At 35.4% G+C, this 18662-nt stretch overlaps 1 protein-coding gene across 1 annotated transcript in view; it reads left to right on the top strand.

The window, feature by feature from the left end:
* TBCA (tubulin folding cofactor A) overlaps positions 1–18662 on the top strand; it is a 77164-nt gene that overhangs the window by 49888 nt on the left and 8614 nt on the right. The window contains exon 2 of the mRNA XM_058567194.1: positions 12200–12305. Coding sequence (XP_058423177.1) covers positions 12200–12305 — 106 coding nt within the window. The remainder of the gene's footprint in view (positions 1–12199; positions 12306–18662) is intronic.

The raw sequence follows: 18662 nt of genomic DNA, 5'->3' as shown, positions 1-18662 counted from the left end.
CCACGAGACCCCCACTACAAGAAATACTCAAGAAGGCCCTCAGGCCCGAAAAAGAGAAGAGAAAGGGAACGCAAAGCTTGGAGCAAGGAGAAAAGTAGGTAGACAAACTCAGAAAAATAGTAGATCTTTACCAGAATAGGTTAGCAACCGCTTAAATACTAAATTCAAAGATCAAAGGAAGAAACTCACCAAAAATACATTTAACCTCATCACTGTAAACACACAGCCACAACACAAGATAGAATAAGGTATAACAAGAACAACTTAGAAGGGGAAGAGGAAAGTGATTGAATTGACTTAGTATAAGGAAATAGGAGGCCATCAGATAATGGACTATCTCATACACAAGATTTTTTGCCCAAACCTCAAGGTAACCACTAGACAAATAATCAAAACAAAACCACATATGATAAACAAAGAGAAAACTAGAAGAGTCATAAGACAGAACAACCAAACTGAGTGGCAGTCTGAAACAAATTGGACAAGAAACAAAGGAAATGTAAAAGAACCAGAAAATAAGTGATAAAACAGCAACATTAAGCCCTCATATATCAATAATTACCCTAAATGTAAATGGATTGAACTCTCCAATCAAAAGATACAGAGTGGCAGGATGGATTAAAAAGCAAGACCCAACAATATGCTGCCTTCAGGAAACACATCTTAGCACTAAAGACAAGCACAGGCTCAGAGTGAAAGGATGGAAGACAATACTCCAAGCTAATGGCAAAGAAAAGAAAGCAGGTGTTGCCATACTCATATCAGACAAAGTAGACTTCAAGATAAAACAGGTTAAGAAAGACAAAGAAGGGACATATATAATGATAAAAGGGACAGTCCATCAAGAAGACATATCACTTATAAATATATATGCACCCAACATAGGAGCACCAATGTACATAAAGCAACTATTAACAAACCTGAAAGGAGACATCAATAACAACACAATAATAGTAGGGGATCTTAACACCCCACTTACATCAATGGATAGATCATCCAGACAAAAAGTCAATAAAGAAATAGTAGACTTAAATGAAAAACTGGACGAGATGGACCTAGTAGACATATACAGAGCACTCCATCCAAAAACAGCTGACTACACATTCTTCTCAAGCATGCATGGAACATTCTCTAGGATAGACCATATGTTGGGAAACAAAGCAAGCCTCAATAAATTTAAGAAGATTGAAATCATAACAAGCATCTTTTCAGACCATAAGGCTATGAAACTGGAAATGAACCATGAAAAAAAAACTGGGAAAGTGACAAAAATGTGGAGATTAAACAACATGCTACTGAACAACCAATGGATCATTGATGAAATTAAAGGAGAAATCAAAAACTATCTGGAAACAAACGAAAATGATAATATGCCATATCAAACCATATGGGATGCAGCAAAAGCGGTCCTGAGAGGGAAACTCATAGCCATACAAGCCCACCTTAACAAACAAGAAAAAGCCCAAATAGGCAACCTTAAATTACACCTAACAGAACTAGAAAAAGAAGAACAAACAAAGCCCAAAGCCAGCAGAAGGAGAGAAATAATAAAAATCAGAGCAGAAATAAATGAAATTGAGACCAAAAAAACAGTAGAAAGGATTAATGAAACAAAGAGTTGGTTCTTTGAGAAGATAAACAAAATCGACAAACCCTTAGCCAGGCTTACTAAGAAAAAAAGAGAAAAGGCTCAAGTAAATAAAATTAGAAATGAAAGAGGAGAAATTACAACGGATACCACGGAAATACAGAGGATTATAAGAGAATACTATGAGAAATTATATGCCAACAAATTGGACAATCTAGAAGAAATGGATAAATTCTTAGACTTATACAACCTCCCAAAATTGAACCAAGAAGAAATGGAGAATCTGAATAGACCAATAACAAGTAAAGAGACCGAAATAGTAATCAAAAACCTCCCAAAAAATAAAAGTCCAGGACCAGATGGCTTGTCCAGTGAATTTTACCAAAGATTCAAAGAAGATTTAATACCCATCCTTCTCAAACTATTCCAAAAAATAGAGGAAGATGGAACACTTCCTAAATCATTCTACGAGGCCAACGTCACCCTGATACCAAAACCAGACAAAGACAATACAAAGAAAGAAAATTACAGGCCAATATCGCTGATGAACGTTGATGCAAAAATCCTCAACAAAATATTGGCAAACCGAATACAACAATACATTAAAAAGATCATACACCATGATCAAGTGGAATTTATACCAGGGACGCAGGGATGGTTCAACGTCCGCAAATCAATCAACGTGATACATCACATCAACAAAACAAAGAATAAAAACCACATGATCATCTCAATTGATGCAGAGAAGGCATTTGACAAGATACAACATCCATTTATGATAAAAACTCTTAATAAAATGGGAATAGAAGGAAAGTACCTCAACATAATAAAGGCCATATATGACAAACCCACAGCCAACATCATACTCAACGGGGAAAGACTGAAAGCCATTCTTCTGAGAACAGGAACGAGGCAGGGCTGCCCACTCTCACCACTCCTGTTCAACATAGTACTGCAGGTTTTGGCCAGAGCAATTAGGCAAGAAAAAGGAATAAAAGGAATCCAAATAGGTAACGAAGAAGTGAAACTCTCACTATTTGCAGATGACATGATTGTATATATATAGAAAACCCTAAAGAATCTGTTGGAAAACTATTAGAAACAATCAACAACTACAGCAAAGTTGCAGGGTACAAAATCAATCTACAAAAATCAGTTGCATTTCTCTATGCTAATAATGAACTAACAGAAAGAGAGCTCAAAAAGATAATACCATTTACAATTGCATCAAAAAGAATAAAATACCTAGGAATAAATCTTACCAAGGAGGTGAAGGACCTGTACAATGAGAACTACAAGACATTATTGAAAGAAATCCATGATGACATAAAGAAATGGAAAGATATCCCATGCACGTGGATTGGAAGAATAAACATAGTTAAAATGTCTATATTACCTAAAGCAATCTACAGATTCAATGCAATCCCAATCAGAATCCCAATGACATTCTTCACAGAAATAGAAAAAAGAATGCTAAAATTTATATGGGGCAACAAAAGACCCTGAATAGCTAAAGAAATCCTAAGAAAAAAGAACAAAGCAGGAGGCATCACAATCCCTGACTTCAAAACATACTACAAAGCAATAGTAATCAAAACAGCATGGTACTGGTACAAAAACAGACACACAGATCAATGGAACGGAATTGAAAGCCCAGAAATAAAACCACACATGTACGGACAGCTAATTTTCAACAAAGGTGCTAAGAACATGCAATGGAGAAAGGAAAGTCTCTTCAATAAATGGTGTTGGGAAAACTAGACAGCCACATGCAAAAGAATGAAAGTGGACCATATGCTATCGCCATTCACAAAAATTAACTCAAAATGGATCAAAGACCTGAAGGTGAGACCTGAAACTATAAAACTCATAAAAGAAAATATAGGCAACACACTATTTGACATTGGTTTTAAAGGAATCTTTTCGGATGACATGCCTACCCAGACTAGGGAAACTAAAGAAAAAATAAACAAGTGGGACTTTATCAGATTAAAGAGCTTTTATAAGACAAATGAAACCAGAATCAAGATGAACAGACAACCAACCAGCTGGGAGAGAATATTTGCAAAACATACATCTGACAAGGGGTTGATCTCCATAATATATAAAGAACTCACACAACTGAACAACAAAAAAACAAACAACCCGATCAAAAAATGGGCAGAGGAAATCAACAAACACTTCTCCAAGGAAGATATCCAGATGGCCAACAGGCACATGAAAAGATGCTCAACATCACTAATCATCAGGGAAATGCAAATCAAAACAACACTAAGATACCACCTCACGCCCGTTAGAATGGGTATAATCACCAAGACAAAAAACAACAAATGTTGGAGAGGATGTGGAGAAACAGGAACCGTCATACACAGCTGGTGGGAATGCACATTGGTGCAGCCTCTATGGAAAACGGTATGGAGATTCCTCAAAGAATTAAAAATAGAGATGTCCTATGATCCAGCCATCCCACTACTGGGAATCTATCCAACGCACCTGAAATCAACAATCCAAAGAGGCTTATGCACCCCTATGTTCATTGCAGCATTATTTACCGTAGCCAAGAAGTGGAAGCAACCTAAGTGTCCCTCGACTGACAATTGGATTAAGAAATTGTGGTATATATATACAATGGAATACTACTCAGCCATAAAAAAAGACAAAATCGTCCCATTTGCAACAACATGGATGGGCCTGGAGCGTATTATGTTAAGTGAAATAAGCCAGAAAGAGAAAGACAAACACTGTATGATCTCACTCATATGTGGAATATAAACCAACACATGGACAGAGAAAACTGGACTGTGCTTACCAGGGGCAGTGGGGGTGGGGGGTGGGCACAAGGGGTGAAGGGAGTCATATATATGGTGATGGACAAACAAAAATGTACAACCCAAAATTTCACAATGTTAGAAGCCATTAAAACATCAATAAAAAAAAAATTCTTTCCGTGCTTTTTTTCTATATTATCTATAACTCCTATTGGTTATCAGATATATCTTCTTTTCCCTTGATGTTCCATTTTCTTTATTTTTTTCTTTATAATTGTTCATCTCTTTAATGTGAGCTTTGATATCAATATTTAAACAATGAAATCTGGCATACTGTTTTCTTTGACTAAAATGACATACCAAATAGTAGGCTAAAATAGCATAGATTCATTTAATATTTCTGTTTTATTTATTACTAATAATAATGACAAAGGTGGCTTATCACATCAGTAGGAAAATGAGGTATTCATCAGTAAATGATCAGTGTTTACTGGGAAAGGACTTAGTCTAATTTCCCATCAGGCACTATATATTTTAAATATTGTGAAATAAGATATTACACATCCATAAAATTTATGAGTAGGGATGTTCATCACAGTATTATTTGTAATATGAGGATGGCCACTAGCAGCTCTATTTTCAAAGAACGTTTAATGACATTGGATATGATACATTATCCCAATTATTTATGTTTATATGTGTGTGTGTGTATATATATAAAAAGATGTACAAATTTTCACACAAACATGTTCAAAGAAAAAGACTAGTGGAAAATATTCAAAATATTAATATAGGTCCATAATCCCTTATATGACACCCTTGGGCCCATATGTATTTCTGAATCCCAAATTTTTTAGATTTTTGGAGCAGTACTATATGCATTTACGTAATAGCGTCTAGAAAAGTACTCTATAATCAAACACATTAATATTTCTGTAGTGAAACGTGACTGTTCACATTAAGTAGAACACCTAAAGTCTATAAATAGTTTCGTGTCAATTGAGGTCACGTTTTGCTTCTAAATGAGTTTGTGCCAAACTTTAAAAAACTTCCTAAGGTTTTGACCTTTTTGGATTTTAGAATTATGTGTATTTTGGATCAGTAGTAATTAATTTGGGCAATGAGATTATGAATGATTTTTAAAATTTCGTTTTTGATATTTATTCATATTTATTCCTATATTTATAAGATCATACACATATGTATGTTACAGAAAAATATTTTAGTAACAAATTTAAAACTGACTCTATATACTTAAGTCTTCTTATTAAATCTTAGCCTTCCCTGAAGAAAGGGAGAAGAGCTCAATTCACCAGAAGATATTCATTCGTTGATTTAGCAAATACTTATCCAGTAACTACTATTTTAGTAAACATAAATAACCTTAAGAGTTTTCAGGGAAATTAATATTTCAAACCATAATATAATACCATTTCATATTCTTATTGTCAGAGATTTACTAATTCTGACAATTCCACTTGTTTACCAGGATGCTAAGGAGAAGTAGGAAATTTCATACATTGCAGGTTGGGTATCAATTGATACAACCACTATGGAAAGCAGTTTGATAATCTCTAGTGAAGTTGAAGATGTGTGTATACTCTGTAAAACCTCTTCCACATCATGTGACTTGTCATCTATACATTGATTTATACTGTTTGAGAGTGGAACCTTTTCAGTTTCTCCTACTGCATCTTGCCCCCTAGCATTTTATTGACTATAATTTTACATGCTGGCGTTACTGGGTTCTCACTGTAATTTTTTTTATTTTTTGGGGCAGTACGTTTGCTATTCAGTAGCTTGCATCCTGAACCATTTTACAAAATATAACTTTTTTTTAACAAAGACTTTACTTTTGTTTGTTTTGATATTCTAATAGCCATGCACATATTCAGCAACTTGACTTGTCAAATGTGATATGTAGTTAAGTGTCTCTTCAATTTTGCTGGGGCCACTGCTGCCTTTTTTTTTGAGAAAGATGGGCCCTGAGCTAACATCTGTTGCCAATCTTCCTCGTTTTTTCCTTTTTTCTCCCCAAAGCCCCAGTAGATAGTTGTATGTCATAGTTGTACATCCTTCTAGTTGCTTTATGTGGTACGCCACCTCAGCATGGCTTGATGAGCGGTGCATAAGTCTGCGCCCAGGATCCAAACCTGCGAACCCCGGACCACCAAAGCAGAGTGCACAAACCCAACCACTACACCACCGGGCCGGCCCCTGCTGCTATTTTCCATAGACAAACACAGTGGAATAGGATGACTTGTATTACCAGCCAGAATTGTCTATGGGCCTAGGCATAGAATCCAGCTCTTTCGTTGTATATTTTCTCAAAACTCACGTTTTTCTTATTTCTCAAGTTTTGTGAATCACTTTTGTTCCACTTCAGAATTGTCTTATACATCTCTTTAAATTGAAAATGTTAAAAGGCCAACAGTGAGATTTTTAGACTCAACTTTTTACTCGTTCAACAAACTCTGAGTGCCTACTATGTGTAAAGATCAAGAATACGGTATGAATAGAGCCTAATCCTGTCATCAGGGAACTTAAGACCTGGCAAGTAAACTGGCTTCAGTGCAGTGTGATAAATGCTAAGACACTTAAGTAGGGGTTGGATAGATTTAAGTAGGTCTTCCAAGTCAGAGGTAAGCAACCCTTTTTTTTTGTAAAGGACCAGATAGTATGTATTTTAGGCTCTGTGGGCCATACAGTTCTGTCACAACTACTCATCTCTGCTGTCATTGCTTGAAAGTAGCTGTAGATGATACATACGTGAATGTGTGTGTGTGGCTGTATTCCAATACACTTTATGGACACTGAAATTTGAATTCCATATGATTTCACATGTCAAAATATTATTTTTTAATTTTTTTAACCATTTAAAAACATGAAAACCATTTGTGGCTCTCAGACCGTATAAAAACAAATTGCAGGCCAAATTTGGCTCACAGGCCATAGTTTGCCAGCCCTTGTTCTAAGTCTTTGAATTACAGGATATTATTGAATGTGCCTCTTTCTGATAGCCTGTCCAATCCGAGCTTTTATTTACTAGGGGAGTTGAGCAACCTACCAGCTTTAGGAATATTGAAAGTGTCAGTGCTAATCCCACTGGTTTCTGAGTATCCCTGATATTCTGAATAATAGTCCTGATTCTATAAAGATAATAAAAACCACAGTAATAACACTGTTGCATTGATGATATGCAAGTTACTCCAGCACATGGATTCCAAACTCAGTTGTTTACAGGGGCCAAGTGTTAGGCCTGAGTATTTGGGAGACAGGGAGTTGTGTGAGTCGGGGCAAAGTGAACAGCACATGCCTCATCTAAAACAGTCAACAGCCACTGTTTAGCTCCATCCAGTAGTGGAAGTGCAGCCCCAATGTTCCTGATGAAAAACATCCAAGAAAGGTCGGAAATCCAGACTTATGTGTTAAATTTCTCAGTTGTTTAATGTGGTAACAAGTCTGTTTCTGCTTTTTTATTCTTTCTTTTTAACATTGTGAATCAAGTAAAACCATCTTTAGGTCTTATTTAGGCAGGCCGGCAACTTGCCATCTCTGTCCTAGCAAGTTTCTTTTACTGTTTAAAAGGACCTTTTAGAGAAATATCTGTAGTGATATGATATGCATTAATGATTTTATTTTGAAATTTTAAATCTCAGAGGATAAATATTTTCATCAATACTGAAAATTATTGTTAAAGCAGTTTTAAATTATAAGTCAAATGCAGATTTCTATACATGCTGTTCACATGATAGGCTGTCATAAATCCGGATTTGGACGTATCCAGTACTTGCACTTTTCCCCTGTAGCTGACTGTGTGGTCAGTCAGCTTTTTTTTTTCTTTTTGTTAGCAGCCTTATTAAGATATAATTCACATACCATGCAAATTAACCATTTAATGTCTGCAATTCATTTATTTTTAGTATAGTCACAGAATTGTGCAACTGTCACCACAGTCATTTTTAGAACATTTTCATCACCCCAAAAAGAAACCCCAAACACTTTAGCTATTACCCTCCCATTTCCCCATCCTGTCCTAGGCAACCACTAATCAACTTTCTTTATTCTCTATAGATTTGCATATTCTGGATATATCCTTAAATAGATTCATAGAATATGTGGCCTTTCATGTCTGGCTTCTTTCACTTAGCATAATGTTTTCAAGGTTCATGCATGTTGTAGCATGAGTCAGTACTTCATTTTCTTTTATTGCCAAATACTATTCCTTTGTATGGGTATACCATATCTTGTCTGTCCATTCTTCAGTTGGTGGACTTTAGAGTTTCCACATTTCACCTGTTATGAATAATGCTGCTATGAACATTCATGTACAAGTTTTTATGTGGACATGTCTTCATTTCTCTTGGGTATATACTTAGGAATGGAATTACTGGGATATATGGTAACTGTGTTTAACTTTTTGAGGAATAGCCAAACTTACAAAGCAGCTGCACTAATTTACCTTCTCACCAGCGGTGTTTGATGGTTTCAGTTTTTCCACATCCTTGTCAACAACACTTGTTATATCTGACTTTGTGATTAGAGACATCCTAATGGGTGTAAAGTGATATCTCACTGTGGTTTTGATTTGCATTTCCCTGATGTCTAATGATGTTGAGCATCTTTTCATGTGCTTTTTGAACATTTGTATATCTTTGGAGAAGTGTCTATTCAGCTTTGCCCATTTTTTAATTGGGTTATTTGTCTTTTTATTATGGAGTTGTAAGACTTCTTCATATTTTCTGGACACAAGTTCCTTAGCCTATAAATGATTTGCAAATATTTTCTCCCATTCTGTAGTTGTCTTTTCAGTTTCCTGATAGTGTCCTTTGAAGCAGAGAAGTTTTTAATTTTGATGAAGGTCAATTTATCTTTTTTTATTTTTTTCTGTTTCTTGTGCTTTTGATGTCATATCTAAAAAGTCATTGCCGAGTACAAGGTCACCAAGATTTACCCATATGCTTTCTTCCAGGAGTTTTATAATTTTAGTTTTTTTGATCTTTGATCCATTTTGAGTTAATTTTTGCATATGGTATGAGGTGGGGAGGGTGTAAGAAATCACAGGCTTTTAACCTCAAAATTCAAGCCAAAGATACAATGTCTGAAAATACTAATAAATAAATACATAAATAAATGGCAGGAGATACATGAAACAAGACTGCCAAAATATTAACAATTGTTAAGCCTAGGTGATGGGATTTATTATGCTCTTTTCTCTACATTTTTTGTTTGATAATATCCATAATGTTTTAGTTTCTTACCATCATTAATTGCATTGGCCTATCTGTATCCTTAGCATGGCTTGGTGTTGAGCTGTAGTTATTAGATGGCCTTAAGTACAGATTTGGTTATAACTATGAAAATCTTACTTACAGTAAGAAAAACTGTGAAATCAAGATTACAAATTAGGCTATAACTTTTTTATCCCAGGGTCTCTAAATTCTTGATTTACCCAAAACTTTTATTCTATTTAGAATTTTATAAACAGTATGCTTAAATGTGTTGTATGCAAATTTGTGTAAAGTTTACAGATTTCTACAATGTACTTCTCAAACTTGTGTTGGGGGCAGCTGTTCTAGAGAATGCTGGCAGGGGCGAGAGGGGTCCTTTTTTGCCTCAACTAAGCTTGCATTTGAACAAAGTTAAACTGATTTCCTTATTACAAGACTTCTCAGTCTTTTATTACGCAAATACATACTGTAAATCTTTAAGATTTGCCAAGCAGTGTTTTTTAAGCTTATTTGACCACTAGTGTACCATAGAATAGTTTGGAAAACACTGGCCTACATTTTTAAAATCACATTATGTCATACATATACAGTTAAGTAGTTTAAGTTATCACTTGATTATTACCCTGATGGTTGTCATTTCTGAAAATTTCTCCTTATGTCTATCCTTTTCTGTTGCTCTTATTTCTTTATTTTCATCTTATATATTTATTTGTCTAACTACTAAAAGTGACTAGATTTTGAAGTTGCTATGTTTCTCTGTAAGCGTGGGTTTGTAAGACTAATGGAAAGTATTTTCAGTTAATTATGCCTTTAAAATATAATAAATTATGACTTTATGTTTGTACTTGTTATTTTAACTAATAGCATTTGCAGATGTTGCAAAGGAGAGCAATGTTTGAGAATTACAACCATTAGGTATATTTTAGTATCCTTCTAAATGAATTTTGCTTTATTCCAGAAAACTTAGAAAACATAACTAAAAGAATAACTAGCAAACTTTAAAATCATTTAAAGTTGTGCCACTCAGAGATAATCATTAGCATCTAACTTTTTTTATAAAAGTAATACTTATACATGGGAAAAAAAGTCCTCAAACTTTATGGAAAGACATAAAATGAAAGCCTTCCTGTTTACCTCCCAGCTGACCTCTCCTACCCCAAATCATTAGGGCCTCCTCCTCAGGTGACCACAAAAGGTGGTTTCCCAGGTGTCCTTTGTGATTTGTTTCTTGAGTATCATTTGTTGTTGTTATGTTCATGGCAACATAAAATTTACATCTATTTTGTACTTTGGTTTTTTTCACTTGGAGGTATTTCAGGATGAGTGTGGTATTTCAGGATGAGTGTATGAAGGTCACATAATATTCTACTGTAAATACTATTAACTTTTTGTTGTATTTCCTTCCATCTATGTCAGTAACACAAGATCATAAAGGACAGGATGGGCCTTGCTTGCACACTTCAAAATTCCAAACTGGAATGTTTCAGTATTTTAATATTAAGTGTGTAGTTTATGTGGTGATTTAATCCCTACTTAAAATCTGACTTAAAAGCCTCCCAGGTAGTTGACAAAAGTTTTTTTTTTTTTTTTTTTGATATTTATGGACTTATATTAAGTCCTATTAGAATATGAAAATTAAATCATGTTTTGAATACATTTAAAAATCTTCATTGCAAATGATTAGAGAAAACCCATGCTGTAATATGGTTTTTAAATTCCATACCAGCAACATAGGTCTAGAAGTAAGCAAGCCAGCCATATGGAGAACGCTGCTTTTAATTTGTAGGGACTGTGAAAGCTTTTTCTTCTGTTCTTTAGATACGTGTATAGAAATGTTAGAGTTTTCCTGGACTGCACTTTTCTTTTGTATTGAAACTTTGATTAACAGAATTAGGGGAGATTGAGCTGTTATGGTTAATTGAATTTTGGTTGTCTGAGGAATAATCAGTAGAACTTTGTATTGCTCTGTTTGGTATTGTTGAAAACCTTCCTGATCTTTATCAATGCCTTTTCTTGCTTTAGTAAAGAAATAGTTGTTTGTTTCCACTACTAGTCTATGAGAGAACCGTGTCTAAATTATCTTTTGCAATCCCTCACGCAAGGAAGGTCAGACAAAAATTAAGTGCACAGTAAATACTTATTATAATAATTTTGTTGTTGAAAATAATCTAATCTTTTTTCATTTTGTATTTGGCATGCAATATACTGATTTTTTTTTTCCCAGTAAGCTGAGTTTTTACCATTATGTTATTTCAATATGTTTCATGTACATGTATAAAGGTTTGGAAAACATATACCAATAAAAAAACAAGACAGAAATGTTGGTGTTGTTTTTACATTGTAAATACAATTATTATAATGGAATGTGTTTTTAATTAAAAATTTAAGAATTTCATGCTTTGATAGATTGCCCTTGCTTTAGGCAGGTATAGGATTAAGGGCATGATGATCATACTTATCTATGACTAAAGGATTTTTCTTCCCCTCTTCCCATCTAGTACATATACTTTGGTATTTTAAATATGTTTAACATTTACATAGATTCTTTGTTTCTTGTGGTCTCTTTGCTAGAGAGAAAGTTAATTCTCCAAACATTTTTTGTTTATTTATAGATTAGTCAAAGAAAAAATGATGTATGAAAAAGAAGCAAAACAACAAGAAGAAAAGATTGAAAAAATGAAGGCCGAAGATGGTGAAAATTATGCCATTAAAAAGCAGGTAAAATTGTATCTTAAATAGTGATAGCTAACATTTATAGAAGATCATATTAACTAATGTATTAAGAGCCCTCTGAGAAGGTCCTGTTATTTATTTCCTTACTATTAAAACCTCCATTCAAAAATAAGGAAACTGAAACACAGATTAAATAACTTAGCGTGGTCACACGACTGCTAAGTGGCATAGCTGGAGTTTGAACCCTGGCATTCTGGCTCTAGATTTTATACTCTTAACCATTAAGCTGTACTGCCTCTCCAGTTTTAAGTATTAAGTATAAAAATAGCCTAATCTTATATTAAATATACTTATATATTAAAAATCACAAATATTTTCCTCAAACTGATGTGAAGCCCACCAAAATAAAATACATGTATATTACATTTTTCAGTGGCTGCTTCTGATTATCCTCATGACAAATTTCAGTCTCCTTAGCATTGCATACAAGGCTTTTCTTGATTTTTGGTACCTGCTTCTCTCTGTAGCCTCATCTCTTACCAGTCCCTACCTGGACCTCTTAGGCCTTGCCTTTTAGTTTCCTGAACATGCCTTTTCTCCTTTGCCTCTGGGATATTGCATATGTCTAGGATATTCTTCCTACTCTTCCTGCCTACTCTCTCCTTATTAATTCCTCTTCATCCTTTAAACCTGTTTTACACTCCCCTCAACACTGGGTTAGTTGCGCCTCCTCTGTGGTCCCATGACACCTTGTTCATTTCCATCAGAGCATTTATTGAATATTCACCCTTGGCTGACACTTGTTTCATAATTCTTTGAGAAAATGGAGGCCGTCGGGGGAACTTCCTCATATTCCCACCACAAAATCTATCAACCTACTTGCATCTGTACCCATACTACCTTCCTTCCTGTGAGAATAGATTATATGCCCTAGCCCTTGTCACAGCCATCAGTGACATTGTTATCACTTCTTTGTCCTCATCTTACATAACCTCAATAGCATTTGACACAAGTAACCACTCTCTCCTTGAAACACTCTTTTATATTGATGTCTTTGATAGAACAGCCTCCTGCTTTTCATGCTGTGTCACTGCCATTATTCCTCAGTCTCCTTTGCTGAAACTTGCCTTTTTCCCCTGCTACCTCTCTCCCTCTCTCCCTCTCTCCCTCTCCCTCTCCCTCTCTCCCTCTCTCTCTCTCTCTCTCTCTCTCTCTCTCTCTCTCTCTCTCTCTCTCTCTATCTCTATCTATATATATATTTTTTAACCTTAAAGAGTTCTATCTACAATCCCTTGCTAGGTAATCTCATACTATCCTATAACTTTAAGTACCATCTTTATGCCCATTCATTTATTCACTCATTCAGAGGGGTTTATTGAACCCCTGCTATTTCCCAAATACTGTTCCAGGCACTCTTTTAGGCATGCTGCTAAAAACAACAACAAAACAAAAACCTCCAGAGTCCCTGCTTACTTGACATTCGTTCTAGTGCCAGTATCTCCCAAATTTATATCTCTGGGCCTGACCATTCCTGGTAAATATAGTCAACAATCACCTACTTGACATATCTTCTTGGGTGTCTAAAATAAAAATCTTGGTCTTCCCTTGACCCAACTCACCCCCCAAAAACAAAAGTTATTCCTTCTCTTGTTTTTCCCCTGAGTAAATAGTACCTCCACTTATCCAGATACCCAAGCCAAAAATTTAGTGGGTCTCTTCTTGATGCTTCTCTCTCTTTCTAATGACCACATCTAATATCACGAAGTCCTGTTTCTTACTCCCTTTATTTCTTTCTCTACAGCCACTATCCTAGTCCAGTCCACTGTCATCTCTTGGCTGTACTACTGCAAAAGCCTCCTAGTTGTCATAGCTCTTTGTCTCTTAGCCTCCATTCCTTTCCCACCACAATAGCCAGGGTGATCTCTTTAAAATGTATATCACATCACTTGCTTCTTTACTTAAAATCCAGTGTCCAGTGCATTTAGAATAAAATCCAGATGACACCAGGAAAAAGGAGTATAAACGAGCAGATTGTATCTCAGATATACAGATTATGTATATACAGAATATACGGCTTATATGTCAAGACTTATTTTTTAAATCAGCTTTATGAGCTCACAGTGGTTTTCATCATGTAAATTATGTTACAAATGGGAATGGTGCACACTTGAAGCAGACTTAATTATGCAAAATTCATCACTTAAAATGGATTTTTCTGTTGGTAGTTACTCTCTGCTGTGCCAAGGAATGCAGTGGCACCTGGAACATCATCTTCTCTTGGCTCTCCAGGAAGAGAACTTTCTTATTTTCTTGAGCTTCTAGGAGAGCTTGCCTTCCTCGATGTGTGGTATAGCAAAGGACATTTGTGTGTCAGATATTCATAAATTGGGGGAGGATATATAAACTGATATGTAGATGTAGTGTGTCTCCCATATGTTGACCTTTATGAACTAACTGCTCTTCAGAAGGATTAACATATGGAATGTAACTTTTTAAAATTCTTAAAATTATGATAGTTAAATACTTTTTTAATATATACTTCCATAAATATTCATATCGCTTTTGAACCTCTCTCACTCTGATGTCATCCTCTGTTGTTTTCCCACATCTAGTGAGAGACGTTATGACATAGTATATAGCTTTGTTTCATCCAGGTCCTTCTTGGACCCCATCAGGCTTATTTTCCCTGTTGTGTAACTAGTGACCTCATTTAGTTTTTCTTTGCCCTGTTCTTTTCATCACCAATAATGTATTAAAAAATAGCTGTATAGCTAGAGTAGAATGTTCTAAGTTACGTGGGGTGGGGAATAAATATGTTCCCTTTCTAAATTCTATAAATAATGTCAGATTATCACAGAATACTGTTTTATTTCATTTATATTTATATATTTATCATCTTTCAATAAAATCACTACTTTATAGGTAAGGATTAACTCTTTATTGCATCTTTTGTTCTGATTGTTACTTAAAAATATTAACCACTTACTGGTTATATCATTGACTACATATGCAGGTGTAAAATGGAAAAAATTTTGTTCAAAACTCCTGTCTAGGGGCTGGCCCGGTGGCGCAAGCGGTTGGGTGCGCGTGCTCCGCTGCGGCGGCCCGGGGTTCGCTGGTTCGGATCCCGGGCGCGCACCGACGCACTGCTTGGTAAGCCATGCTGTGGCGGCGTCCCATATAAAGTGGAGGAAGATGGGCACCGATGTTAGCCCAGGGCCGTCTTCCTCAGCAAAAAAAGAGGAGGATTGGCGGATGTTAGCTCAGGGCTGATCTCCTCACAAAAAAAAAAAAAAAACTCCTGTCTATACTCAGGCATGTTAAAATTCTTTTGTCACAATTGGTCATGGTTTATAACATGATTTCTTAGATTCCTGGTCAACCTAGTACTTATGTTCAAAAATACTACCCCATATCTAATTACAGAACAATAAATTTTTCTGTCTGCTGCTGATGTCAACCTGCAGCGTATACAGTTGTCAATTGCAATTTTGTTTCAGAGTCTCATGAAATCTTGTCTTTGCCCAGCCTACATGCTTTTCTCAATTTCCTTTTCCTAGCTTAGCTATACTGTGGCCAGTCATTCATGTATTTTATTATATGCAACAGGACCTGCATTGCCAGAAGCACTGCTCTATGCCTGATTGCCTAGGAACTTAATGTCGGTAATGGTTTCTTGACATTTGCTGTGCCCCTCATTGGAAATGCCAAGGAAGCCAAGTGCTGCACATTGTGGGTTCTCTACTCTTCTCGCTGTATTTCCTCCTCTTCTGAGCTAAATGGTATCCTCAGCCGCTTCTCACTACCTGTCTCTTCTCTCACTTGGATCCGTTTTGCTCTGGCTTTCCTAATCTTTCGAACTGGCTCTATTTTGTAACACACACTTAGGATGCTGTCTGTCAGTCCCTACCAAACTTTTTATCTGAAATTGGTTGCCAAAATTGGCCTCTTCTAGACAAGGCCTAATTTTGGTTCTTTTAAAATAAGTAACTAGGCAGAAGTTTTAGGACCCTAAGAGGCCAAAATACCTGTCAGTCAAATAGTTATTCTGCTGTCCTTTTCTTTTCTGGCTAAACAATATAACGCAACATTCAAATATGGCCCAGATTGATCTTAGCCTCCTGCTTGTGCTATCCCTCTTCTTCTCTACTCTCCTCATCCCATAATTAGGGATGGATACAGAGGATTTTGCCCTCAACTGTTGAAGATATTCTGGTCCTTTTTAAAAAAATCTATCCTGGAGCAGAAATGATTGGCAATAATGACAAACATATCTCTATTGTTTCACCTAAGGCATGATTCATCTCTTATTTTCCAGAAGTAATATTAAAAGACAAAAAAGACCAAAAAATTTGGTACAATTTTTCAACAAAGATTTCTCACAAAAACTTTGCAGTTGTTATATATAATTGCAGTGTTGTGAAATCCGTCTTTTTGAGAAAGATGCACACATCTTTTGTGATTTTCTTAAAACGTGAGTTAACACTCAAAATGTGATTTTTTCCCCCCTAAAATGAAAGGGAAGTTTTTTCATATATATGGAAAATTATAGGAGGCTTCAGTCTACAAAGAGGAATTTGACCAAGGGTCTCTCACAAGGCTGGTTCTGCAAGAAACACCATATGATTTTTAATCAGTAATAGAAGTACATTTAAAGTAACTTCCAATTGTGCAAGAAAATATTATCGTCTGGTGGTTTATATACTCAGGTTTATAAATGGTGTTCTGTTTGTACACTTGCTTTTTTGTTTTTCATTATAGATTCATAGGAAGTTGCAAAAAATGCTCAGGGAGGTCTCATATACCCTTCACTGGTCCTCCTACGATGTTAGCATCTTGCATGATTATATTAGAATATCCAAACCATGAAACTGACATTTGTTCACCACAAAGCTTATTTATATTTCACTAGTTATGCATGTACTCATTTGTGTATGTGTTTGTGTGTATAATTCTATACAATTCTGTCACATATGTAACATGTAGAACTACTATCACAATCAAAATAGAGAACAATTCTGTCACAAGACTGCCTTGTGCTACCTCTTTATAGCCCCTGTTCTCTCCACTCCCTAAACCCTAAATAATTAACACTCTTTCAAGAATGTTGTAAAACATGGAATGGAATCATACAGTATATAGCCTTTTGAAATTGGCCTTTTCCACTTAGCATAATTCCCTTGAGGTTCATCAAAGTCATTGAGTGTATCAATAGTTTGCTCCTTATTATTGCTGAGTAGTATTCCATGGTGTGGATGTACCACAGTTTAACCATTGAAGGACATCTGGATTGTTTCTAGGTTTGGGCTGTTAGGAAAAAAGCTGCAATGAACATTCATGTACAATTTTTACATGATACATAAGTTTTCATTTCTCTGGGATAAATGCGCAAGCAATTGCTGGGTCGTATTAGTACATTTTTTGTTTTAAAAGAATCTGCCAAACTCTTTTACAGAGTGGCTGTACCATTTTACATTCCTACCAGTGACGTGTGAATGGTTCGATTTCTCCACATCCTCACTTGTATTTGGTGTTACTACTATTTTTTTTTTTTAGCATTTAGCCATCATGTACATGATAGATGTGTAGTGATATCTGATTGTGCTTTTAATTTGGATTTCCCTAGTGGTTAATAATATTGAACATCTTCTCATTTGCTTATTTGCCATCTGTATATCCTCTTCAGTGAAATGTCTGTTCATATCTTCTCCCCACTTTCTAATTGGATGCTTTGGTTTTTTACTGTTTTTTAAGAGTTCTGTATATATTCTATGTAAATGCCCTTTCTTTGTTGAATATGTGGTTTGCAAATATTTTCTCTTAGTCTATAATTTGTCTTTTTATCCTCTTAACAGGGTCTTGCACTGAGCAACAGTTTTTGACTTTGAGAACATCTAATTTACAGCTAATGCTTCCTTTAGTGAATCATACTTTTAGTTTCTAGTCTAAGGCTTCTTTGCCTAGTCCTAGGTCCTGAAGATTTTTTATTTATTTTATTCTAAAAGTTGTGTGGTTTTATGTCTTACATTTAAGGCTTTGATAAATTTTGAGTTAATTTTTGTATAAGGTGTGAGGTTTAGTTTGAGGTTCGTCTCCTTACCTATGAGCACCCAGTTGCTCCAGCAGCGTTTATTGAAAAGGTTATCCTTCCTCCGTTGAATTGCTTTTGTACTTTTGTCAAAAACCAGTTGGACGTACTTGTGTGGGTCTATTTTTGGGTTCTCTCTTCTGGTCCATTAATCTGTGTCTATCCCTTTACCAATACCATACTGTCTTGATTACTGTAGCTATATTAGTAAGCATTAACATTGGGAAGAGTGAGTCCTTTCACTTTCTTTTTTTTTCCAAAATTGTTTTAGCTATTCTATTTCCTTTGCTTTTACACAAAATTTTTAAAATAAA

This window comes from Diceros bicornis, chromosome 1 (genome assembly GCF_020826845.1).
Source record: "Diceros bicornis minor isolate mBicDic1 chromosome 1, mDicBic1.mat.cur, whole genome shotgun sequence".
In the NCBI taxonomy this organism is placed as follows: Eukaryota; Metazoa; Chordata; class Mammalia; order Perissodactyla; family Rhinocerotidae; genus Diceros; species Diceros bicornis.
The sequence above is the reverse complement of the archived record's forward strand: the minus strand, read 5'-3'. Positions and strand labels throughout refer to the sequence as shown.